The 25,420-nt window shown below is 34.2% G+C and overlaps 4 protein-coding genes across 7 annotated transcripts; 2 read left to right on the top strand and 2 right to left on the bottom strand.

Annotated features, from left to right (window-relative positions):
• The first annotated feature begins 2,085 nt into the window (after positions 1 to 2,085).
• On the top strand, positions 2,086 to 7,351 carry LOC111791465. 2 transcript variants are annotated; one of them, XM_023672817.1, is made up of 5 exons: positions 2,086 to 2,339; positions 2,725 to 2,774; positions 2,878 to 2,930; positions 5,501 to 6,505; positions 7,044 to 7,351. In XM_023672817.1, exons 1-4 carry the CDS (start codon positions 2,092 to 2,094, stop codon positions 5,885 to 5,887), a joined length of 738 nt encoding a protein of 245 aa, XP_023528585.1. In that variant the 5' UTR covers positions 2,086 to 2,091; the 3' UTR covers positions 5,888 to 6,505; positions 7,044 to 7,351. The 2 variants fall into 2 exon arrangements, with proteins under 2 accessions (XP_023528585.1, XP_023528586.1); XM_023672818.1 differs by having other exon boundaries at positions 7,086 to 7,351.
• Positions 7,352 to 8,650: 1,299 nt separating this feature from the next.
• Positions 8,651 to 9,980, bottom strand: LOC111791067 (zinc finger protein 1-like). Its single transcript, XM_023672256.1, has one exon. It carries the CDS (start codon positions 9,781 to 9,783, stop codon positions 8,983 to 8,985), a length of 801 nt encoding a protein of 266 aa, XP_023528024.1. The 5' UTR covers positions 9,784 to 9,980; the 3' UTR covers positions 8,651 to 8,982.
• Positions 9,981 to 15,902: 5,922 nt separating this feature from the next.
• Positions 15,903 to 19,580, top strand: LOC111791809 (Golgi SNAP receptor complex member 1-1-like). The gene is made up of 5 exons (XM_023673291.1): positions 15,903 to 16,162; positions 17,042 to 17,281; positions 18,400 to 18,567; positions 18,821 to 18,934; positions 19,067 to 19,580. The coding sequence occupies exons 1-5, from the start codon at positions 16,112 to 16,114 to the stop codon at positions 19,178 to 19,180; spliced, it is 687 nt and encodes a 228-aa protein (XP_023529059.1). The 5' UTR covers positions 15,903 to 16,111; the 3' UTR covers positions 19,181 to 19,580.
• Positions 19,581 to 20,722: 1,142 nt separating this feature from the next.
• Positions 20,723 to 25,008, bottom strand: LOC111791701 (50S ribosomal protein L1-like). 3 transcript variants are annotated; one of them, XR_002814679.1, is made up of 11 exons: positions 24,347 to 25,008; positions 24,137 to 24,208; positions 23,194 to 23,235; positions 23,002 to 23,104; positions 22,555 to 22,619; positions 22,397 to 22,441; positions 22,214 to 22,321; positions 22,006 to 22,093; positions 21,837 to 21,883; positions 21,003 to 21,255; positions 20,723 to 20,897 (listed from the first exon to the last, which is right to left on the bottom strand). XR_002814679.1 is itself a non-coding variant. In XM_023673161.1 (11 exons), exons 1-10 carry the CDS (start codon positions 24,959 to 24,961, stop codon positions 21,166 to 21,168), a joined length of 1,275 nt encoding a protein of 424 aa, XP_023528929.1. In that variant the 5' UTR covers positions 24,962 to 25,008; the 3' UTR covers positions 20,723 to 20,897; positions 21,147 to 21,165. The 3 variants fall into 3 exon arrangements, 2 of the variants coding, with proteins under 2 accessions (XP_023528929.1, XP_023528928.1); XM_023673161.1 differs by having other exon boundaries at positions 21,147 to 21,255; XM_023673160.1 differs by having other exon boundaries at positions 20,723 to 21,255.
• Positions 25,009 to 25,420: the final 412 nt, after the last annotated feature.

Consider the following 25,420-nt stretch of genomic DNA (forward strand, 5'->3'; position numbering starts at 1 on the left):
AAATATTGGCTATACAAGAACAGGAGAGAGAAAATACACTGAGAGAGAAATATTGGCTATACAAGAACAGGAGAGAGAAAATACACTGAGGGAGAAATATTGGCTATACAAGAACAGGAGAGAGAAAATACACTGAGGGAGAAATATTGGCTATACAAGAACAGGAGAGAGAAAATACACTGAGGAATATTGATGATGACTTCATATACAACGAGAGAAAGAAGAGAAGTAAAGAACAGAAGAGATAAAATGCAGGGAGAAATATTGGCTCGAATAGGAGAGAAAAAATACACGGATGAATATTAGCTAAACCTTATGTATTGATGACTTCACTGGAACAGGATAGAGAAAATACACTGAGGAATATTGGCTAAACCTTATGTATTGATGACTTCACTGGAACAGGATAGAGAAAATACACTGAGCAATATTGGCTAAACGTTCTGTATTGATGACTTCACTCAAACGAGAAAATAAGGAATATTGGCTTTATAAATGATTTCAATTTATAAAATTAGCTTTCACAGATTTAAACGAATCTAATCTAACAAATATATCTTTATTAAGTCTTTACCAAATATTTGCCATATATATTTCTATCAAATCTCTACAAAATATTTTTCAAATATATATATATATATCTTTACGAAATATCTTCCAAATATAGATTGCATCAGGCTACATATCTCAACAAAAGTATGTTACTGAGAACAAAACATCATAAAATAGTTTATATTTGTAACGTGAGGATACTGTTCACTAGTTAATTTAAATTTTAAATCTTCTTTTAAATTATCAACATCAAATTCTTGTGTTTAACAGGTTATTTAAATAAAAATGAGTTAATTACCAATAATAATAATGAGAAAATAAATGGTTTGTTCTTTATTATTTTTTTAAGAATTAAATATATTTTGATCTTTTTTCTTTCTCAACCTTTTATCATATATTAATTTTTTTAAAATTGAATATAAATTTATTAATCAACATATTTTTTTTAAATTAAAAGTAAATATAATTTTTAATTGTCAATATATAAATATAAATACGTAAAAAGTTATCATAAAGTGGGACATGGATTGTAATTAGAATTGGTGATTGAAATTAGGTATTTAATTAATGGAAAATAAAAAAGTGAGGGAATATAATGATTAGCCTTCTAGGTTGGTCACTGATGGCCTTTAAATAACGTTTTTTTTTTAATTTGAAAAAAAGAAATTAATATTTTTACTTCATAAAATTTAAATTCGACATTTTTAGAATAATCTCGTATTTAAATTGGTAAATAATAGTAAATAATGTTTTTTTTTTGTCTGGTTAATAACTTAAAAAAATACAAAATTAATATATTTAAGTCATGTCAAATTAAATTAATAATAATAATAAATAAATAAATAAATAAGATTAACCCGAATTAGAGCTAAAATATCAAAATTTAAAAATTCGAGGACCCAAATTCAATTTAAGTCAAACTTTATAGACCAAAAATAAAATTTTGTTTTGATGAAGTACATTATATTATCGTTCAACCACGAGCTTAGTCTTGTTGAAAAAACTCTTCGAACACTTGGGGGTGACTGTGACGATGATGACACTAAGGGCCGATAAAAAGTGTTCTTCCTCACAAAATACTCAACTCTCGACCTATAGTTCAAATAACACAGTAGAAGAGAGACGATTTCCTTGCAGATCGAAAAAGGGATACTGATTCTAAAATATTTATTATTATTTTTTTTGTTTGTTTTCGTTTTGTGTGTACATACATATATGTTAAGAATGAGAAATAAAATAGGAATCGAAGGTTTGTTCTCATTAATATTCATAAGCTTTAAATATGATACAAGCTAGCAACTAATACTTACCAATAACGAAAATATAAATTAATTAAATATTGAGAATAAAATAAAATATACTATAAATCAAATTATAAAAAAAAAAATTAAAATATAATATCTAAAAACGATGGGCTGGAGGCCCAAACATTGACACATTAATGGGCCTGGTAAATGAAGACTCGTCGGCCCATCAGAATTAGTTACCTCTGACCTGTATATTCGTTGTTCTTTCCCTCACAGGCATCGATCGAGGGCAATGTTTCGCGCCAGAGCCAGTTTTAGCCGATTTTCAAAGCGATTGAAGCAATTCCAGACCAGTCCATTTTGCTCCAAATCTCGCATTGGGACCAACAAGAACAGCAACAACGGCGAGATCAATGGGATCAACAAGGTGGAGTCGGATTTCAGCAGCTACAAGGAGGCGTACAAGCAGCTGGATAACTTGGACTTCATGACCGCCTCCAAAATCCTCTTCACTGAACCTCCCAAGAAAAAGGAATTTGGGTATCATTTTCTGTTCTCTATCTTCGTCTTACATGACTGTTTGATCAATTCTAATTTTCGAGTGGCTTTTGGTTCTTCAAGTTCTTTGGGGCATTTTATCGAGCACGTTGTGTTCATGTCTGTAGTATGTGATTGAATCAAGCGGGTTTCGTTGTATGATAGTGTATATTTCAACGGTGTAGTGAAATTTGAATCTTCAATAGTAATGCATCATATTGTTTGTTTTCAAAGCTTAATTATATAAAAATTATATCAAATGACCCATCAGTATAAGATTCGTGTGATTTGTCCTTTTACGATTAAAAGTTTGTTCAAAATCCATGTATGTCTGCCGATTTTATCTTCTTGATACGATGATTACTTAACTTCTTTCTTTCACGCTCAGGATTGATTTCCATCTGGTTCAGCTCTTCTTTGTTTGCATGCCGTCTTTGGGTCGGTACCTTTAACTGTCTCTCTCTCTATTAATTCTATGTTCGGCTAGAGACATTAGTTGTATCTTAATTATTTTCCTAAATGCACTTATTTCCTGAAGCAGCTGTTTATCTGGTGGCCCAGTATGCTCGTTATGAAATGAGGAAGATGGAAGCGGTAACTAAATTTCAGGGCCTTATTTTAAAGTTTCCTAAGTTGTTCTGTGTTTACTGCTTTATGTTTTCTCTAGTCATTATTTTCTGAAGACATTTGTGCTCCTTGATTTCATAATTTAACGTTTTCACATGATACTCTTTTCTTAGTTTGCTCTGTCTTCCATTTTCTGGTTTATTTTCCCTGTATTCTAAGATTATCATGTTTAGAGGACACATTTAGGTAACTACGATAGTTTTCTCAATATGGTTCATCATTGCATTACCAAACTTAAAATTATTTGACATAAAACACTTATGTAGCGCTCTGCACAATATGTAGTTCACAGTTGTTAACTTGGTGCTCACACACACACACACACATAAATATATATTTGTAGTTATGGATGCAAAACATTACATTGAGGATCATAATTATTGTCGTCTCTCTGCACAATATGTAGTTCACAGTTGTTAACTTGGTGTTCACACACACACACACACACACAAATATATGTAGTTATTGATGCAAAACATTACATTGAGGATCATAATTATTGTCGTTGTTATAATAGTTCCAGAGTCTTAATAGTTGGAACCCATTTTCCTACCTGTTGTACAAGTTTTTGTTTAGGTTCGTTTTATTGGGCAGTTGGCTTGCCTTCTTGTAGGCTGTTCACATTCCTTCATTTTCTTCTTCTCAAGGGAAGTTTGGTTTTTATAGAAAAGTAATCAGTCAATTAAACACGTAGCTTAGTCAGCCTCTTTGATCCCCCTCATCCAGCCCTGCAGAAAAAACTGTGTACCTTTATGCAACGTGAAGTTTCAAGAGGTCATTGTGTCAAGTATTAGCGTGTTGTAGAAATATTTGATTTTGTAAAATTTAGATTACCATAGAATTTATCGCTAAATTACCATAATTTCAGTTTAAGAGACTGTTTTAGGTACATTCTTCTGAAATTTGTTCCCAAAACTCATTTTCTAACTTCGCGCCGGAAAAGAAAAAGACTGTCTTTTTTTTTTTTCCCCAGTTGTTTCTGAATTAAGATAAAAAACTGTTGGATCTTTTTTATTATTTATATTTATCTATATGAATGTGAAAATGGAATATATTTATATAAGTTTACACGAGTAGCATGGTAAAGTTCATATATAAATTGTAACTTACAAAAACAGTAAAGAAACACATGAAGTTAGAAAAAAATGGTTCTATGCTCTGTTTTACTTAACTGTTGAAAAGCCATCTTACCGAATAAGTTCTCCTACTCAGAAAATTATTATTTATTTTTAAAGATAGATGATGGTTTTCAAAATATGGCTTTGAAACAATCCTTTAAGTTTTCATGATTAGTAATTCTTTAATTAGATATGAATGTAAGAGTTGAAATGACTGCATCATCATCCTGTCTCTTAAATCAAGATTAGTAGCCTATATTTTCATGTTTGGCATCATATACTTTATTTTAGAAGTTCAACCTTTTGAGATTCGGTGTTAGATTATGAATTATGATAACTAGTAGCCGTCTCAAAATTAAACTTGTGGTTTCCATACTGTTTGGTCAGTAATTGTAACAATTTCAATGGGATCAACATTTGACACACCTGGTGAATAAATTTGAGAATGTGGTAAGCTGGAAAGCCTTATTTGTTGCTTTATATTTTTGTCGATCTTATACACTTGTATTAGTTCATTGCGTATTGTTTTTAACTTCTATTGAAAATACTCGAAAGGTTATTAGAACTAACCTTTAATAATCAAGTATCATCCTCTGGCTTCTAGATACTCTATCGTTTGCAGAAGGGTCATGAGGAACCTCTTTCTGTATAAAATGGCAAGCATAGAACTCTTTCTTTTAACAGAAAAAATATATAATCATCTGTTGAGAAAGGATAGAGTTAAAGCGTGTTCAATAATTAGAGAAGAAGGAAGAAGTTAGAAGATTAAATGAAATATTACTTGAAAATTTTGAACATTCGAACTTATAGATGTTAACCAACCTAGAAATAGGTCATATCATTTTTTTTTTTTTTTGTTTTAAGTAGATATCAATGTAAGAGATGAAATGACTGCATCATCATTTTGTCTCCTAGATCAAGATGAGTAGTCTATATGTTCATGTTTGTCTACATAAACTTTAATTGAGGAGTTTAACCTTTTAAGACTCTGATAAATTATGACTTATGATAACTAGTAATTGTCCAAGAAATTAAAGTTACAGTACCTAGTGTTTTCAAGGATGATTTGGGGTCAGAAAATGTAACAACAACATCTGTGAACAGCATTTGCTAGACCTAGTAAATGAATGGGAGAATATGGAGGTTATCGTCCTGGCTTCTCGTTAAGTAATCTATTGTTTGTAAAGTGGTCATGAGGAATCTGTTTCTGTATAAAACTGCAAGAAAATAACTGTATATATATATATATATATATATCCATATACTTTTTTAAATATTTGGCAAAGAAAGATAACAATGTTATCCATGGGAATTTGGATACTCAAGTTTTCCTTTGGTTCTTTGAGTCGGTCCCTTAACAATGTTTTTCTGTGATTTTCAGTTATTCAATGGTTTTCTTAACCAAAGTCACCATATCAGGACCTGGAGCTGAAAAAGAAGAAAGAAGAAGAGACAGCTAAACAAATAAAGTTAGAAGAACGTGAAGAAATTCATGATAAGAACCAGGAGCTTCAAGAGGTAAAAACAAGACTTTATAAACTTGAGGAGACTATAAAAGAAATTGCTGTTGAATCCAGAAAACAATCAGGGAGTGGTATTGTCACAAAGAACTCTGAAAAGGCTCAAGGCGTTGATAAAACCAAACATGGGGCAAATATTGATCCTAGCAAGTCTATGGATGACCATCTTGGTGGACAAAAGATAGTACCGGCTCCAGTTTTGCCCAAAAGTCGTGCATCTACAACAGGAGAAGATAGTAAGCATCAAAACCAAGGTGGAGCATCTTCTCCAGATTCCAAGAGTTGAGGAAGACGTCTCTTAATATTACTGCAATATCCTGCGCATGGTACTTTTACTTTTTGGTGAAGCTAGAGAAAATAAGTGAACCATGTTGCCAAGAATCCAATGGTTCCAGGTTTTGTTTAATAACTATATTTCTTGATGCGGTGGGTTTGATCATCACCAATGTAAATGGTTAATAGGCAAAGGATTGATGCCCATTTTGTTACGAAAATTAATGACCTGATTAGCAATCAATTTCTGTTTGTGTCATGGAAATGTACTTAGATACAGAGAATTTTTACTCTCTTCGTCTATCGAGGCTGCTACAGTGTGGTTGACAATTTTTCATGGTTGGATATATGAAAAAAACTGTAAAAATATCTCAATTTATCTACTAGTTGTTAAAAAACATGCAAATTCATTCAAAAGATACTATTTTGAAGTAAATACGTTGTAGTGGTTTCATTTGAATAACTTCTTCTTTTTCCCCTTTTCCATCAGAAGTATACAGTAGGCGGTGGAATGGGATTGAACTAGTAGGCAGTGGAATGGGATTGAACTAGATGACAAGTCATTGTCATCAAGTGGGCAGCTTAGTGGTTGTCTTCCTGCTCATCATCATGCAGTATTGCAGACCCAAAGGTCAGAACAAATCTAACCCTACCTTGCCCCAGGTCTCCTTACTTTCAGATGTAGCTTGAATTCAACTCTGTACAATAAATTGATGATATACAAACGATTTGTTGGACCAGAGAAGTGGTTTATTTTTGGATTCGATCCTCTGACACATTAGAGCATTAACTTGATATTTTGAAGGTTGGATATTTAAGAAAGGATGCTTTATCCATGTTATATACCTCCTTTTTCATAAAGTAAAGTAGTCTAATTAAATGTATTGGAGGGGACCTTTAATGATGACTAGTTATCCTGAGAGAAAGACACTGATTGGTTTAAACTTCACCTGATGCTATGTGATCATAGCTCCACAATTTTTTTGGTGCATTCTCTGGCTTCTTTTGCTGTGTATCTGAAGAATTATTGTATGGTGTTTAGTCATGTTTCCTTCGAGCACCCAATCACTGTTTCAATTTGTTTCTCAGTAAATATTTAACATATTACTCGATTTGATGAAACTTGATTCATTACTCAACCTCTGATAAATTACTACTTGTGGCTTTAGTTGAGGTGCATAATCAAAGGCTATGATTCTTCAATGTTGCAGAATGGGCAGTCTAACCCAAATAATGGACATCCCAACTGATGAAGTAACAAAGCAACAGATGGCCAAAACCCAAAGTTTGCTCAGTCCTTTTCAGAAAGGTTGTGTGGTATGTATGATAAAGTAGGAGATTTTTTAGTCATCAAATTGTCTTAATAGCAGGATTTCTGTTACTTTTACATCTTGATACTAGAAGAAATTAGCTCCATTATTATGACTAATGATCATGAGTTAGATATATGATTAAGATGAACATGATTTGTTTGGGATATGAACCCCACCACTGGTTTGGCCTTATTAGGAGATCCTTTAGGTTAGAAATCAAGACAATGAAGATTTACCCACAATTTAATAATGTGGGAAAAATGATGATGGTGATGGAATAGCTGAGGGGGAGGAGGGAGGAGGAAAGGTCATTATGTACCTTCATTACTTTTTCACAAGGTTTTGTATATCTATATCTACCTCTGTATGGTGGTCTCATTAAATGAAAACTACAACCATCCAAATTTGTGCTCATTTCATGGACCACACCATCATACTCTTTAGTCTTTGAATTTAGGACCCTTTTATCCAACAATTTCATATTGGGGCCTTCCTGAATCTTCTCTCTCTCTTTCTCACACACACAATTTGATTGACAAGAAGCCTAAAATATAATGTTGGATCTTGAATCATGACATAGCTCCATGTTTGTCTGTGAAGTTTATTTATTTCAATCTTTTTTTATCATATTTTTTTTAAGGATCTTGTTCTTTTTATTATCTATACTATTTTTCATGATATATATGATGGCAAGGTGTGAGATTCCACATCGGTTGGAGAGGGGAATGAAACATTCCTTATAATTGTGTGGAAACCTCTATCTAGCATACACATTTAAAAACCTTGAGAGGAAGTTTAGAAGGGAAAGCCCAAAGAGACAATATCGGGTAGAAGTGGACTTGCACTATTACAAATGGTATCAAATCCAGTCATCGAGTGGTGTGTTAGTGAGGACGCTGGCCCCCAAGGGGGGTGGATTGTCAGATCTCACTTCGGTTGGAGAGGGGAATGAAACATTCCTTATAAGAGTGTGGAAACCTTTACCTAACCGATGCGTTTAAAATTCTTGAGGAGAAGTTCAGAGAGGAAAGCCCAAAGAGAACAATATTGGCTAGCGGTTGGCTTCGAAGAGGATTTTAACAAAAATCTCATGTCTTTCTTGCTTGAGGTACAACTCCAATTCTCTGTTCGTTTCTAGATTCTTTTTTAATCTTTCGATTAGTTTCATTATTCTCCGAATTAGATCAAAAGTCCAAGTTGGATTGAAACTCTTGTCCAAATTAAATGGTTAATACTTTTATGCTTCCATAGAATTTGGAAATCAATAAATAATATAGGCACAGTATTGATTAGTCGCCCATATTTCTCAGTGTATGCGTGTGGTATCAATCTTAATTATAAAGGGTCATAAAAACATGAATAAGAAATCTTCCTCTACGCCTACACTTGAAAGTTTAGCCACTTTTACTAGTGGAAACTTGCATCTCTATCTATCACTACTTTTTTGTTTTCTAGAGAGAGAATGAAAAAGATTGAGAGAGAAAGTGTATTACTTTCTCAAATTCCAATGTAATTTCAACAGATACATTGGGTTTTTTTTTTCCTTCCATGTAATGAATGGGAATTTTCTTTTAAGGATTACCCTTTCGACAGGTTTACTTTTGTGTTCTTCTTCTGTTGCCAAAATGGATTATTTACAGAGACAATCTTCTCAAGTATTGGAAACAGGAAATGAAAAAAAAAAGAAAAAAACAAGAAGGATCTAAATCAATTCCCATCTTAGAACAAAGCATCAAATTTTAAAAAAATGGAAAAAGAAGTTGATGGAAAAAATTGAAGAAAGTTCCCTTTCTGATTAGAGCTTTAGGGACAAGTCAAGCTTTAAGAGTTCATCTTGTTTAGGCTTCATCTTCAGATGATTAAAACCACCGCCCCCACCGCCACTGCCCCACCAGAACCCTCCGTGCGGCGGCGGAGCCTCTGTGACCGCCGCCGGAGACAATTTCCCCACACCCTCGAACCTTGCAGCTCCGGTGTCTGACGAAATGCCTCTGAAACTTCCGACATGGGAATTTCCCTGCATCAGCCGGCCAATCGCCGGGTGTTGATCGAGCGGCTTCCTTGACCACTCACTATGACCATAGATTCCAGCTGACCCAATTGCCGAAACATGAAGAGAAGGCTTATGAACCATGGAATGAGCTTGAATTCCAAGCGACCTACTTAACGACCCATGAAGAGGAAGCGAAGCTAAACTCGAATACCGATGAGGAAGCCCGAAGTTAGAACCCGTCCCGATCCGTTGAGTCCTCTTTGCCAAAGTTCTCTCTCGCTTGTGGGCATTTTGGTGACCCCCAAGAGCTTGAGAACTGTAAAATTTCCTCTGGCAATAGTTACAAGAGAAAACCCTCGGCTCTGTTTCCCCATCTGTGGGTTCTGTTGCCAAATTCGCATCGAAACTGTGGATTAGATTGAGTTCTGGGTTCGACCCATGATCGGAATCGTTGTTAGAAAGGGTGAGATCCAAACCCAGGTGGGAATTGAGGTTAATTTGGTCAGTTGTTGGATCCCCCTTTGGACATGATGGAGAAGACTCTGAAGCAGAGATGATTGTTGAAGTTTCAGAAGGGGATGGCTCTGATATTGGAAGATTCATTGAAGGAGGAAGAAGAAGAAGAAGAAGAAAAAGCACAGTAGAGAGAGAAAGGGAGGAGGGAGAGAGAGAGAGAGGGCTTATTGATATGGTAATAAGTGCAGTGGTTTATTGTCGTATGTATAGCAGAGAAATGACACTGTTTTACAGTTAAAGGGTCTTAATATAGGAAGTCAAACGAATGAGAAGAAGAAGAGTCGTTCTGATGTGTTTTGTTTTGGCGTCTCTGTGTGATCCAGTTTTCTCACATATAGCTTCTCTGTCCCCCATTTGTTCTTTTTGCTCTTTTCATAGAACTCGAATGGAATCTATTTGTATTTATTTAGTCTATGAACTTTTACATAGTTAAAAATATAAACGACTATTAAAATTTAACTTCTTCCGAGAAATTTTTTGAATGATGAAGACTCGTAAGGTATAATTTCAAAAGTTTAAGAATCAAAGAATAATTTGATCCATGTTGGATCTCACAATTCACCTTCCTTTGAAGTCCAGCGTCTTTGTTAGCATTCGTTCTACTTTGCAATCGATGTGAGATCTCACAATTCACTCCTGTTGTTGACACTCGTTCAATCCACCCCGTATTGGGATTCAATGTCCTTACTGGCACACCGTCCGATATCCATCCCCTTTAGGACTTAGCGTCCTCGCTGGCACACCGCTTGGTGTTTGGCTCTATACCATTTGTAACTATCTAATTTCACTGCTAGTAAATATTGTCATATTTGGGTTTTCACGGTTAGGCTTCCCCTCAAAGTTACTAAAACGCAAAAGAAAGTTTGTTTCCTCTTTAGGTTTTTACTTTCGTGCTTCCCCTTAAAGTTTTTGAAACGTTTCATTGTAAAGAATATTTCGTTCTCCTCTCTAACCGACGTGGGACCTCACATAATGACTTTTAATTTATTTGAATCTTAATTTTTGTCCCATAAATTTGACATAAAATTCTATTTTAGCCTTTTAAAAGAAATGTTATAGAAATACATTTAACTAAAAAATATATATTTAACATAAACAAATACTTAAAAATATATAATTATTGTTCAAATGTAAAACAAGAATTAAAACTTATTTTTCAAATGTAAAAAATTCTATGTATAATATAAAGACGACAATAAGAGTTAGTTGGTAAGTATTATCCACTACCAGAATTAAAAAGAAAAAAAAAAAGTTATCTTTCTATTTTCAAACGTATTTTAATGACATTACAACAGAGTCAATACAAAAAGTTATTACTTCATTGTCAAAACGTATTTAATGACATGATAACACGGTCAATACAGATTATCTAAATGAAACTATAAATGTTGAGTTAAGTTGAATGTTTTTTTTTTCTCTTCAGATTAAGTTAGGTTAAATTTTTTAAAACTCGAAAATTTGAATCGTTTCCCGAGTTGACATCTTTTCATTAGGTTAACTCAACTAATCAAAAAATAGAGTTACAACCGTCTCATATTTTTAATATTATTATGAAAATTAAAAATATTTAATATTTGCCAACTGATATCATTGATGTGTTGTGACTTATAAATGTTTAGTGTTTGAGAGGTTTATCAAATTTTAGTTATTAATGTAGTATACATCGTGGATAAATGTGTTTTTTTTAAATAATTAAAAAAAAGATGAATTATATGTTCGAATCTTGCTCGTAATTTATGATATAATATTAAGGAAAAAAAAAAGTTAAAATTAAACGAAAAATCTAATGTTAATTACAAATAATTAATTAAGTATTTTTTTTTTAAAAAATAATAGTAAAAAGAAAAAAGAGACTAAATTATTCTTATACGACAAATTGATTGTAGCTTTTATTTTATTTTATTTTTTATTTTTATTTTTATTTTTATAATTCATTAAAGTCTAACCCACCTCACCCCTAAGTTTTAAAAATTAAAAAAAAAAAAAAAAAATACAACATCTTTTTATTATCAATTATAATATATATGAAAAAATGACGTGGCACCTATATAAATAATAATAAATAAAAAATGATGTGCTCAAGTTACTTTTATTTAATTTTTTAAAAATTAATTATTTGATCTTCAATATTGATCTACCAACTACTTTTATTCCTATGTTGTAGATGTTGATGATTCAAATTACAGTTTGAAAATTAAATTTGATATCTGATGTCCTCGACATTTTCTTATATTCTATGGAATATGATCATGTAATTGTAATGTCCCGTACCCAAAATTCAAATTATGATTCAAAATCTAAATTCGACACATGATGAGCTCGGTATTCTCCTACTCCTCCTACGATATGGTCACTTTACTTACTCCTTTCTTCTAAGAGTGAATTCCATCCCCACAGACCGACACAAGTTCTTTTAGTATCTCTATAAAATTCCTAAGAGGTAGTAAAGCATCCTGAATCATAAAGTTCTTAAGATTGAGCCACCGAAAATGAAGTACACATTTCTTTCAATTCTTTAAGTATTTCTCAGCTATCCTATTGTCAGAATCTCTCTCATTCAGATATGGTCTCGGTTCATTTATGTACAATTATTTTTACTCGGGTGTCACAATAACCTACCTGACTAGAACTACTCCCAAGACTGAATAATACCCACAAATCAACATGTCTGACATGTTCTCTAAGAAAATTATTATACGATCACTCAGCATAAAATCAGTGTCACCGAAATAAAATATACATCTTGTTAGTATAGACAGTAACTATCTATTATTATTTTGATTAATAATATATAATCGTAAAACAATGATGAGTGAGTGGGAGAAGAATAAGATTGTGAGTTGATATACATAGTTATAAATATATATATATATATATATATAACTATATATCTATATATCTATATATATACATATATATATATAGATATGCTTATCTATGTGTGTCCACTCAAACTACTAACCATTTACATCCAATTTTTTAAAGGGTTAGGTAAGCCTCCACAACTTGAGTTCATCATCCAATCAATTTTATTTCAATTATAATTTTCATTCTTTTATTATTATTATTATTATTTTAAAACTAAATTTTAAAAATTAAAAGATTCAATTCAAAATGTTTTATTTATTTATTTATTTTTAAATTTCATTGATTTTTAGAAAACTTTTAAAATGGAATTTATTATGAGATTGAGTTCAAATTGTTTCGTAACAATAAATAAATATATATATAGTCGATTTAAACCTAATTTAATAAGTAAAATACTAATTATCATATAATTCAATTTCATTCGTGAATTTATAATTTAAATAATTATTTTTTATGAAATAATTTATAAATTCATACGTACACATCTCATTTCAATATTTTTTAAACAAAATTTAAAAAATTATTAACAGCGAAATCATTAGAATTCTTTTTTTTTTTCAATTTTTTTTACAATGATCATATTATTTATCGTAACATTTGAGTTCTCACCTGAATTCGTATATATATATATATATATTTGCGAAAAACAGGAAAAGTGAGGGAAAATAAATTGGATTTGAGTGAGGAAAATGGAAAAATAGATTATATCCATAAAAAAAAAACCATAGAAAAAAAAAGAAAAAAAAAAAAGAACTCAAAACCTCCAAATAAGCCCATAGTTGAGAAGCCAATGGGAGCTCCCCACGTGTGAATACCAACTCTTCTTTGTCTTTTATGCGTTCTTCCCCATATGAGACAAATGGCCGACAATTCGATTCACCAATTGATATCACGTCCCCTTCATCGTGTCGCCATTCCTATTCGTGTTTCTAACATCTTTCTCGTTTCATTTGTTTCGATTTTATTTTAACCGAACATCAACATCGATCATTCGGTCTCTTTTTTATTCTTCCAAAAATTGTAACAAAATATACGTTCTTATGTCGCTTTTCGTAATCCTAGTGTATTGAACGGATAAACATTTCGCTTGTGTTTCATCATAGTTTCGTCTCCTTCCGTTTTAAAAGTGCACGGACCTATTAATCAAAGTCATTTTTAAGCTCAATTTTATATTTTTCTACAATAAAATTAAAAAAAAAAATCAATTAGAAAGTTTTTTTTAGTTATCCCACCGAAGAAGAAAACTAAGCAAACCTCTCCCAAGTACACATGTTTTAAAACTGTGAGACTAATGACATGACAAGCCAAAACAGACAATATCTGCTAGTTGTGAACTTCAAATGATATCAGAGCCAGATACCGAGCACAACGATATGCTAGCGAAAACGCTAGGTCTCCAAAGAGGTGGATGACGGAAAATCCCACATCGATGGATTGACAAGAAAGAAGATGCTATTGGGTAAGTGTGCACTTAATAAAAGCCTTTTTTCTTCTTAAATTTCATCCATTTCTTTTGGTTTATTATACCAAATGGATAGAAAGTCCAATGTTCATCATTTCCTTTTTGTTTAGGTTTCTTCAATCTTCTTCCCAAAATCTTTTTCTAGATTTTCTTTACTCCACTTTTTATCGTAACTTGGTTCGATTCATTTCGGTTTATAATAAAGCAAAATATTTGTTAAGATTCCGTTGAATTTGGACAAATTCAGCCTAATAGAACGACAAATCTCTTAAACCAATGAAATAATGTCGTGTTTCTAGTAAATTAATCGAACCTCTAATCTGATCGAGCTAGAACAGTTTGATATTATATTTGATACGATGCTCGTTTTTTAAGATTTGATTTTCGTATCGACCCACTTGAAAAATATTTGTTACTATTCAAATTTGGCAACCATCTTTTCCAAATAGTGGTTGCAAGGAAAAGAAACAGGAAAGCTTGGTTTTGTTGACTTGCATGTAGAATAAGTATCGCTTTGTAAAGTTTAATTTGAGGAAGCAAGCAAAGCATAAAGGCCAAATTACAACCAAACTAAAAGTGATATTTCAGAATAATGTGGGTTGGAGATATCGACCCTTCGTATATCTTTACAATTATATGACATTATCTACTTTAGGCTTAAAATCCGTCATGATTTTTGAATTGGTCGGGTTGGTTACCAGAACAATTCGAATGAAGTTTACAGCCGAATCTTTTATACTCGATTGGATTGAGTTGGGTTGTCGGGTTATTTTCTTAATTATTTTTAAAAATTCTACTTATCTATAATAATTATTACAGTAATCACTGAAGTCTCGTAAAACTCAAATATTCTTAATTTTCATAATAATCTTAAGGTTTGGGTTATGTTATAATCGTATTTTCGAGTTGGTCGAGGTCACACAAAAAAAATGTCATCTCGCAAGCTGATATAGATTATCTGAGATGACCGGATTTTCGAATAATTTGAACCTCTAATTTAAATCTTTTAGTCATCGAGTTTTTCTTGAAATTATTTTGTTTAGTTTCTTCCACTCGGGAATCTTAAGTGGTAGCGTTCGTGATTGACTTACTTAACTGTGTATCGATCGTAAAAACAGGGGCACAACTCCCAACCAAGGGAGTGCTTACGTCTAGTATGTCGCTCCTTATTTTCGATATGCTATGGTACCCCGAGATGGGTAGGAGTGGATCGAGTTTGTTTCGCCGCCGAGTGCTTCGTTTACGGTTGACGAAGGGTCTACTATTGATTGTTGATCGAGCCGTTGATCGAAGCCAAGTTGTGGACTGAGCCGATGATCCAGTGGCATGCGTCACTAAGCCAAGCCATGCGACTACTGGGCTGAATTTGATCAATTGGGCTGTATGTGGGCTTCACTTGTGCTGAAGTTGGGCTTGATGTGGGTTGAAGTTGGGCTTGGTTTGATTGGGCTGAAGTGGTGATGACCCGATCCAACCTGACTCGTTTGATCCGACCCAATGGTAACCTTGGGCTTCGAATACTCTTGATGGCCCAATATAAACTAGTTGGACCAAACACGGCCCAAAGTTTGATTTCTTGAGAATAGTGGGCCTAGACAAAGTCCAGACAAAAAGTGAGCCCAGCCCAGATTAGAAAACCCACGCAGGTGACAGCGAACCGGCAACACATTTAACGACGTCGTTTCTTAGAGAGCTTTGACTTCGAGCGATTTTAAGAAACAAAATCAAAACGAAAAATTTCAGCCGTTTACATTAAAACAGTGGGACCCACCAAAGCTAATTAATACAGAGGCTTAAAATGAGAACGGCGTAGAGGATTATGACTTTTTTATTTTTATTTTTTATTTTTTGTTAAGAGGATTAAGGCTTACGCAAAATTGCATTTATTTTCGCTTCGCCTAAACTCTTACGGGTTAGATTTGCAGACGACCTGTCTCGTCTCTGAGCGAACCCATTTCTTCGTCCTCTGAACCGGAAATTTCATCAATTCGTAAAGAAGAGGAGGAGGAGGAATTGGAGAGATTCGAGGACACAGGATTCGATTCATAGAAATTGGCCACTCTTTGTGTTTCTGATCAATAATTGATGTCCATTTCCATGGAGGTTCCTAGCTCGTGGGATGCTCTTCGAAAACAGGTTTCAATCCTCCCATTAATTCTTGGTTTATTTTGCTTGTTGGATTCTATTTGGCTTACTTATCTCATTTTTCTCGATTTGATTGTGTTTTTGGCTCTATTTTTTATTGTCGGTGACCGTGAATCTTGTCGTTTGGAAAACGGTGAATATGAGCCGTTTTCGTTGTGTGTAAGTCGAAGAATTAAGAAAGATCGGCGGTTTTACTTTTAGCTCGTGATCTGAAGCTTTTAGTTTTTGGCTCTATTTTTTAATTGTCGGTTACCTTGAATCTTGTCGCTTGAAAAACTGTGAATATGAGCCGTTTTCGTTGAGTGTAATTCGAAGAATTAAGAAAGATCGACGGTTTGATTTTTAGCTCGTGATCTAAAGCTTTTTGTTTTGGCGATTGGCGAGTTCTTAATTTGTAGGATAGGAATTTTGGTATATGAGATGTAATTGTGGTCCTGTTCTGTTATGATAATATTTTTGAAGCTGTTAATTTCAGGATTGCAATTCTCGGCATAATTCTTTTATGCTTCTTTGTGCTATCTGTTTTTCTGGAAATGATAAGCAAAAATTTTACACTTGGATAAGCTTTTCTAAAGAATTGATAGTCCTCTATCGCATAACCTGCCTCTGCCCTTCGAATTTTTTTTTCAAATTATGGTGTTTTGTAATAAGATCACAAAATTGATTTATTATTTATACTGAAGAACATTTCTCAAGGATTTTTGTTCACTGTATCTCCGGGAAGTAGGACACTGTTCTATTTCGATTATTTTGCATGTCTGAGAAAGTATACTTTTTCTTTCAATATTTTCTCATCTCTGCTGTTTGATATGTTGATGTTGTTGTTGTTTTTTCTTTTTGTAATGATAAATGTTTCTTATGCCTCTACAGGCAAGGAAACTTGAAGCTCAGTTGGATGAGCAGATGAATTCTTTTCGAAAACTGGTTTCCACAAAGGGTTCGACAAATGATGATACTGCAGGAAGTGATGTTGAATCCGGGATAGAACGTCTGTTAAATCAGCTACAACAAGTGAATTCACAGATGCAAGCTTGGGTCTCATCAGGTGGTTCTGAAATGGTATCCCATACCTTGACTAGACATCAAGAAATTCTTCAAGATCTTACGCAGGTACTCTGTCTTTAAAATTTGTACAGTAGCGATGTTTGTCTTTTCACATTGGAAGGGAATAAATGCTACTAGATGCTTGGCTTTGTTTGTTTTTTTAGTCTCCTCCCTGTTCATTCTATTGACTTCTTTTAGATCACCAGTACATTTTTAAGAATTTCCTTGCGCTTAATTACACAACTGTGAACTCATGAATTTGGTTGGCGTTCTTGTAATGGTAGCATTGGAACCTAAGAAGCATGGATACGGATATGATACATAGATATGACATGATAAGAACATGGTGATTCATCATTCTTTTAAAATTAGAATACAGATATGACAAAAACACGTTTATTAAAATATAGACTTTTTAAAATATATATTATATTTATACAAGAAATTCATTATTGTGTGTCTATTTAGTATATTGAATAAGTGTTCAATATGTGCTAAAGAATGTTGGACCTATATTGACTTCGTATGATTAGTGTTTAGCACATACCTATTATGCTAACATGTGTCCAATAACTGTCGGAGTGTCCAAATGTTCGACACGTGTTGACATGGACTAGCTAAACAAAAGTGTCCATGCTTCTTAGTCGAACAAAGTTTTAGGGTGTGATTGGTAGGTAATTCAAGAACAAGAATTTAGAGTACTAGGGATTTAATGGAAAATATAGTTAGAATTCTATACCTTCACTGTTATTGAATGTGGCATGGTAGCAAATTTATACTTAAAATAAACACTAAAAATAGATACATGTTTCCAAAATTCAGTTTCTAGGTCACAGGATCGAAATACAGTCCAATTTTGATTTCTGTGAATTTAATAAATTTGGAAACAAGAAATTGAATTCAGATAAGAGACCGAACAAGCTCTTATTTTCCCTTGTTGATAATCTCTTTCCCCTCTAATTAATGATATTTTTGTGAGGATGATTATGAGGGTAACCATTGGAACTCTTGGCCTGGTCTATAATTATTCTTTAGGAAGTACCAAGCTAAGCAGATAGTCATAGTCCAGCTTCCGCAAGTTCCTTCATTTTCTCTTGAATTTTTTGGTCGTCATCGCTTTGCCAGAAGTCTTGTGATTATGTGTCATATGGAATCTAAGACCAAGTTTTGTTGATTTAGTGCAGGAGTTTTATCGTCTTCGCTCTAGCCTCCGAGCCAAGCAAGAACACGCTTCACTTCTAGATGACTTCAGGGAGTTCGATCGATCAAGACTTGAATTGGAAGATGGTCTGGGAACTGCAGAACAAACCCTTATAAAGGAGCACGCATCTATCAGCCGTAACACAGGACAGGTATCTTTTACCTATCACAATTATTTGCATAGACTACATTTCATTAATATTCTACTTGAAGGTTTGTTTTATGGATATCTATGATGGAGTTTTCTTATGGGTTTATCAACATTATTACCGTATTAGTTACCGTAGGAATGAGAAACTCATGTAGACGTTATCATGTTCTGCAACGAGTCGTTTATTCACTTTGTAACCAGCTACCTACATGGAATACAGCATGTGGGTTTTTACTGAACTATTCGTGTCGTAGGTGGATAATGTGATTTCACAAGCTCAAGCAACCCTAGGTGCACTTGTCTTCCAGCGGTCAACCTTCGGTGGGATCAACTCGAAGCTTAGTAACGTTAGCAGTCGCCTCCCATCTGTAAGTCATTACAGTTACTCTTTAGTCTTCAACTCAACTAATTTATATGCAATCTTCATGAGCATGATGTGCATATGCATAGATCTTTGTTGTGTTGGGTCCAAATGATGAACGCATTTGGATGGTCTGCAGGTAAATCATATTCTTGGAGCAATAAAGAGGAAAAAGTCAATGGACACAATCATACTCTCCCTTGTTGCGTCCATTTGCACATTTCTGATCTTCATCTACTGGTTGACCAAGTGAGTTGTGATTATGTTCTAGGCAACTGGGTTGATTATGTTGCAGCTCATCCTTTCTTACCTACTCTATTTGTAAACAAAATTTCCCAGTAATTCATTAAATATTTTTCGTAATGTCACTGAACTTCAATACCTTGTTCGGGGCGGGGTGGCGTGAGAGGGTGCAGCTTAAGTAATCTATCTATACCTGGCTGGGGAATGAAGTTGGTCCTATAACTACAACCACTGTCATTTATATTTAGTCATCTGCAATGTTGCTTCTGAAACACCTCATTCTATTGTAGATTTAAATTTTGTTGTTGAAATTTGGTTCGTAAGTTGTAAGAAATTTTGTCCCATCGAGTCGAGTCGGAATTCATGGGGATAGTTCATCGAAATAGAAATAGTGAATTAGTTTGTGTGTATTGAGACTTCGAGTTTCTCTCTCTCTAAAACTTCTTGTGTGTTAAGCTGAGACTAGCTTTGTGCATAAAACACTTGTTCTTTTGCTTGATGTCGAGGTTCGGTCTTCTGTTTTATGTTTGTTTCTTCAACTAAAAGAAAATTACAGCAAATTCAATGAAATTTTAAGAATTTAAAATTGAAATTTGAATGTTGGAAGTTCAAATTTCTGGAAGCGTAATTCTTTGTCAATATTAATTTTTAACTTTGATTTTCGTATCATAAGAGATTCAACTATACCATTTTGATTAACTTGAACACAATGAGTTGATTAACATGTACGGAATTTTTAATGGTTAAGAATTTCAAATTTATTTACACTTGAGTGATTGAGATTAACTCGATCATAACTACTTAAGGCATTAACGCATCATATATTTGTTATGAAGGTCAATTGCATATATTTGTTATGAAGGTCAATTGTTTACATCTTAATTAATAAACTAAAAAATTGATAATTCATTGAATTCGATAACCCATTTCTAGTGTATACATTTCTAGTGTACATATATATACATCATTGTCCTAACTAGCTTCTTTAAGAAAATAAATAATCTCTCGTTAATTTTTTAATGTGCTATCAATATAATTTCTAAAAATTCAAATGTTAATATTGCACTCAATACTTAAAAAAAAAAAAAAATTTAACGCATAAAAAAATATTCAACATACTTACTCTAACGAGTGAAAACAAACAATGGTGATATGTTCTATATATATGTAAAACGGGTAGAGATGGTGATGAAAATGAGGAATTCCCATCTTCGTTTAGTTAATGATAAGAAATCTCTCCTCACTCCCTTCCCCATTTTCCGCCTCAATCATTTCCCGCCTCAATCCTGTGGATGAGATGAAAACCTCTATCTACACTTCTCAATACACAAAAAGATTGAACTAGGAAGGTCAAATTATATCAAATTAGATGAAGTATANAAAAAAAAAAAAAAAAAAAAAAAAAAAAAAAAAAAAAAAAAAAAAAAAAAAAAAAAAAAAAAAAAAAAAAAAAAAAAAAAAAAAAGAGGAAAATTATGAGAGCAGTATAAGACAAGTGTTAAACATTGGTTTACATACAGGATTTAAGGCATCATAACATGGAAACACAGTCTAAAGCAAATGAATGTTTCATTTAATATGAAAAAGAAAGATGAAAAGATCCAGTCTCCCTCAAATCCCCACTTTATCAGAAAACTTGCCTTATTTATTTTCCAGAACAAGCAGGTGATGAGTCTTACACTGAAGACCACATAAACCACACTGCTAAGAGTTCAGTGATAAACAAACTGCAAGAACCCAGAAGAAGATCACGTAAATACAACAAAGCACAGCCAAAATCAAAATGACTGCTCACTGCTGTTCCTTCCCTAAAAGAAGCTAACAATTTCTACCTCTCAGTACACAGAAAGATGGAACTTCTTGTTGAAATGGTTAAACAAAATCCACCCAAATCTAGACTACTTCCTGCCTTGTAACAGTAACATTATAATTAGGAGCAAGGGAGATCAAAGATGAAAAAATGGCTAAGAAGAGACCTATTATATTAGAGAGATGTCAGCGGATCACGCCGCTCAAGAACTTCTTGTTGTATTGATCTGCAACTTTGGACAAAGATTGTATCGTAACGGGGAATCCAGGACCCATCTGCACATTACAACAATACTGAATTACTTCACCATTTAGTAGACACCCAGGAGTTGCAACCTAAGAGGAGATAAGATCTCATATAGAAGAGATATGTATCACAAAACTCAGCAACCATAACTTCCATTTATGAACAGTGAGATCCCACATCGGTTGGGGAGGAGAACGAAACACCCTTTATATAAGGGTGTATAAACCTCTCCCTAGCAGACGCGTTTTAAAAATCTTGAGGGTAAGCCCGAAAGGGAAAGCCCAAAGAGGATAATATTTGCTAGCGGTGGGCTTGGGCGGTTACGTGCAACATGTAGCAATAAATATCTCGACTTTCTAAACATCAAATAAAATACTAACGTTGCATGAATAAAAGGCTGTGATCAAATCAAATCGCAATTTTTGTAACCCAAAGACCCTCCATGATCATCAAGTTGGAAATAGAAACTAATGTATGATTACTATTGCACAATCCAAGTAGATCCCTGAGGGATATTGACACAATCATTTTAGTTTAACTCAACGGTTTATCACTATGCCTCATGAAATTCGGATATTACAATGAACAGAACAAGATTGATAAGAATTACCGTGCTACATATGTGGAAGGAATTTACGTATCCAGCGTATTTCGAGGCTGCAAGTAATAACATGTAATTTCAGTCAGGGAGACCAAAGAACTATGATGACTGGTACCCCGTAAAAGTAATAGAAGCACTTAAATTCAATGATGAATGAACTGGCATTGATATTACTTGCCTTTTTTCAAGCCGACAGGCTTTGCAAGCAAAAGAGCATTTACAAATGCACCGATATTTTCTCGTAAGGACTCTTCCGAATGACTCACCTACAAGAAAGAGTTTACGCTGTTTAGAAGGAGGATATGTTCCTGGAAACTTTCATTCAGATTCAGCATGTGCATTCCTTAAAACACCAAGTGATATGCTTTAAACTAAAGTGATTTTACCTTCCCAAGCCCCACATGCACAATAGATGTGGAATCCATTTTAAAGTGCATGTGACCTTCTCTTGCTTTCTTTAAGGCCCCTTTGATATCACTGGTCACAGTACCTAGCTATATAATACATCAAAGTTGATTTTTAATCTATAATCAAATAAACACTATAGAAACAGAGGATTATGCGCTCACCTTAGGATCTGGGAGCAATCCACGCTGCCTCAAAATCTTTGAAATCTAAACAGCAAAAACTAACTTTGAGTAAAAGTTTTTTAAAAAATATTAATGTTGAATAAGCAGCCATCAACATTGAACAACAGTACAATGCACAAAAAGTTAAATCCATTAACCTTGCCAATGCGCCTCATCATTTCAGGGGTTGAGAAACACTTATCAACATTGAATTTCCGACTGGCTGCATAATGAAGTCCCAAACATTGATTAGTTTCTAATTCAAGTTCGTTTAACCAACAGGACTAGCTTGATCTTGAAAAGCTTTTGATAATTTTCCCTGGGCTTGTTTGAACTAGATTATATTATGTGAAGGATCATCCAAGAAGAAGAATCGCTCCGTGTTCCACAAAACTTCTTAAACTTTTATTTTCTCAACGATAATCCTAGAAAATATAGAGGCATTAAAAGGTACTAACTTCACCTCTCATTCAAATTTTGGGTAGTTTGAGGAAATTGATATTTTGGGGGGGGAAAATGGACCCATCGAGTCAAGTACAAGTACACAAATGAAAATGAAATTTTCCCAACTAATAAAAAGGAAAAACAATAGGGTCAATTCTTACTCGCAATTTCCTCGATAAGTTCAACACCACCTACAATATCAGCTCCAGCAGCCCTTGCTTCCTCAGCGTCAGCCCCTTCAGCAAAGAAAGCCACTTTGACAGTCTGAAAAGTAATATATATTTTATCAACACATTAACTATAATATCGAGTTCCAATGCGACATGCTCGTTCAAACAGGGTCAGCTGCATACCTTCCCAATGGAATGGGGCAGAGTCATGTTACCCAGAACTTGCTGCATTTCAGAAAAAGAAAGCCATGAGTGCAAAAAATATTGTAGTGGATAATAATTTTGCAAGAACTACGTAGAATACCAAAGAAGGAAAGGGCACATCATTGTCCACAGAATCAGCAGGAGAACTGAAGGAATCATTTTTATCGCGTGTTCCAAAAAAAAAAAAAAACGAAGGATGTGATAGCTTTCCGCAGTTATATAACATGGGTAACGGATAAACAACTGATCATTAAAACTTTTAACAAATTTCAATCATGAATGAAATTGTCTCTTTTCAATATATATATATATATATATATATATATATATATATATAAATAAGGGCCTAAGTCTACGCTAGCAGATATTGTCCTCTTTAGGCTTTCCCTTTCGATCCCTTCAAGGTTTTTAAAACACATCTACTAGGGAGAGGTTTCCACACCCGTATAAAGAATGCTTCGTTCTCCTCCCCAACTCATGTGGGATCTCGCAATCCACCCCCCTTCGGGGCTCAGCTCCTTGCTGACACTCGTTCCTTTCTCCAATCGATGTGGGATCCTCCAATCCACCCCTTCAAGACCCAACATCCTTGCTGACACACCACCTCATGTCCACCCCCTTCGGAGCTCAGCCTCCTCGCTGGCACATTGCCCAGTGGGCCGTTACAATATATATGCCCTCTGATAAGCTACTTTGAGAACTCTATTGCGCACACTAGTGCAGCTGCAAGGCCAGGTTATATTGAACCATCAATAGGCACCATACCACATTCCAATCAACCAGTGAGTAAGAAAATTCTCAGTTTTCCTTCCTCCCCTAAAATTACATTGTTACTAGGCTAATAACAGAACCATTCAAACTTGATTCCCAATCCTACTGAGAAAGAGCAATCCACAGAGTACAAAAATAATAGAAACATTACCATTTTCCTAGCATCAACCCCCAATCTTGCATGTGCTTCAACAGTCTCATCAAAAGTTGACTTGGAACTAGCCTGAACTTGAATTAAGAAATCATAATAATAAGATTAAACAATGAAATTTGTAAATAACCACAAGAAAGCACATTCATTTTACAACTCCAGAGATCATGTCTCATGAAAAATTCTAAATCCACAACTTTCTACACTGACCTTCACTTGCCGGATGGCGTCCATCAAATCAAGAACAACCTTCGGCTCCTTCTTGTCGACCTTGATCACCATTGGAAATGGAGCAGTAACTTTATCCTCTTCCGCAACCCTAAAAACCCTCCTCCTCCACATTTTCTCCGCCTCAATTTTCTTCCTCTCTTCCTCCATTTGCTCACTCTCCACACCCTCCTCTCCTCCGCCCGAAGCCGAAACCCTATCTTCCGGGAGCGGAGCAACACGCGATGGATAAGATACCGGAGCTATAGTTGGAGTATCCTTCATATAGCGAATATCTTCACGAGTCCACGTCCTCCGACCTTCGGGGCTTGGCGGCGGCGGCCGCCGCGGAGCTGACGGAGGTTGAGGCGATTCTGGAGAATCGTGGTCCTGATCGGATTGTGGCTTGGGCTTGATGGCGTAGGAGACGGGCTGAATGGGAGCGGGACGAGGGGTCCTAGAGGATTCATTGGGGGGAGAATCGGGATCTGGGTTGGATTCGGATTGAGAGGAGGAGAGTGATCTTCGAAATTGAAGAAACTGGGGAGTTGAAAGAGAAGGGGATTTAGCGAGGCAGTGGCGGCGAGATTGAGTGAGGATGAGCTTGAACATTGCCATTGCTGGACTGGAGCTCCAGAGGGAGAGGAAGGGGCTGTGGTTTTAGAGGTTTAAGTCCGGAGGAGATCGCAGTGTCGTCTTTTAGGAAAAAAATGGGTCCGGCCGGTCCGGTCCGGTTGGTAATGACCGTCATCTTTTACTAATAATGTTCGAGGCCCGGTTCAGACATTTTTAGTCCGAATTAAATTATTGGAGTCCATATTTCTTCAACTAAAACATTATTAAATAATGACTTTCAACCTAATAAAAAAAATGGATTATTTATTTATTTTAAAATATTTAATTAAAATTTATAACTTAATTTCAATATATTCTAGTTATTTCTAAGAAGGATGGATGAATAAAAAATAAATACATGTATATAAAATTGTATCTTAAGCATAAATATATATTTTAAAAAATAATGAATTCGAGTCAATTCAACTCATGATTATGAGCGGGAATGTTAGTCATGTCTAA

Source organism: Cucurbita pepo, chromosome LG03 (genome assembly GCF_002806865.2).
Source record: "Cucurbita pepo subsp. pepo cultivar mu-cu-16 chromosome LG03, ASM280686v2, whole genome shotgun sequence".
NCBI classification, from domain to species: Eukaryota; Viridiplantae; Streptophyta; class Magnoliopsida; order Cucurbitales; family Cucurbitaceae; genus Cucurbita; species Cucurbita pepo.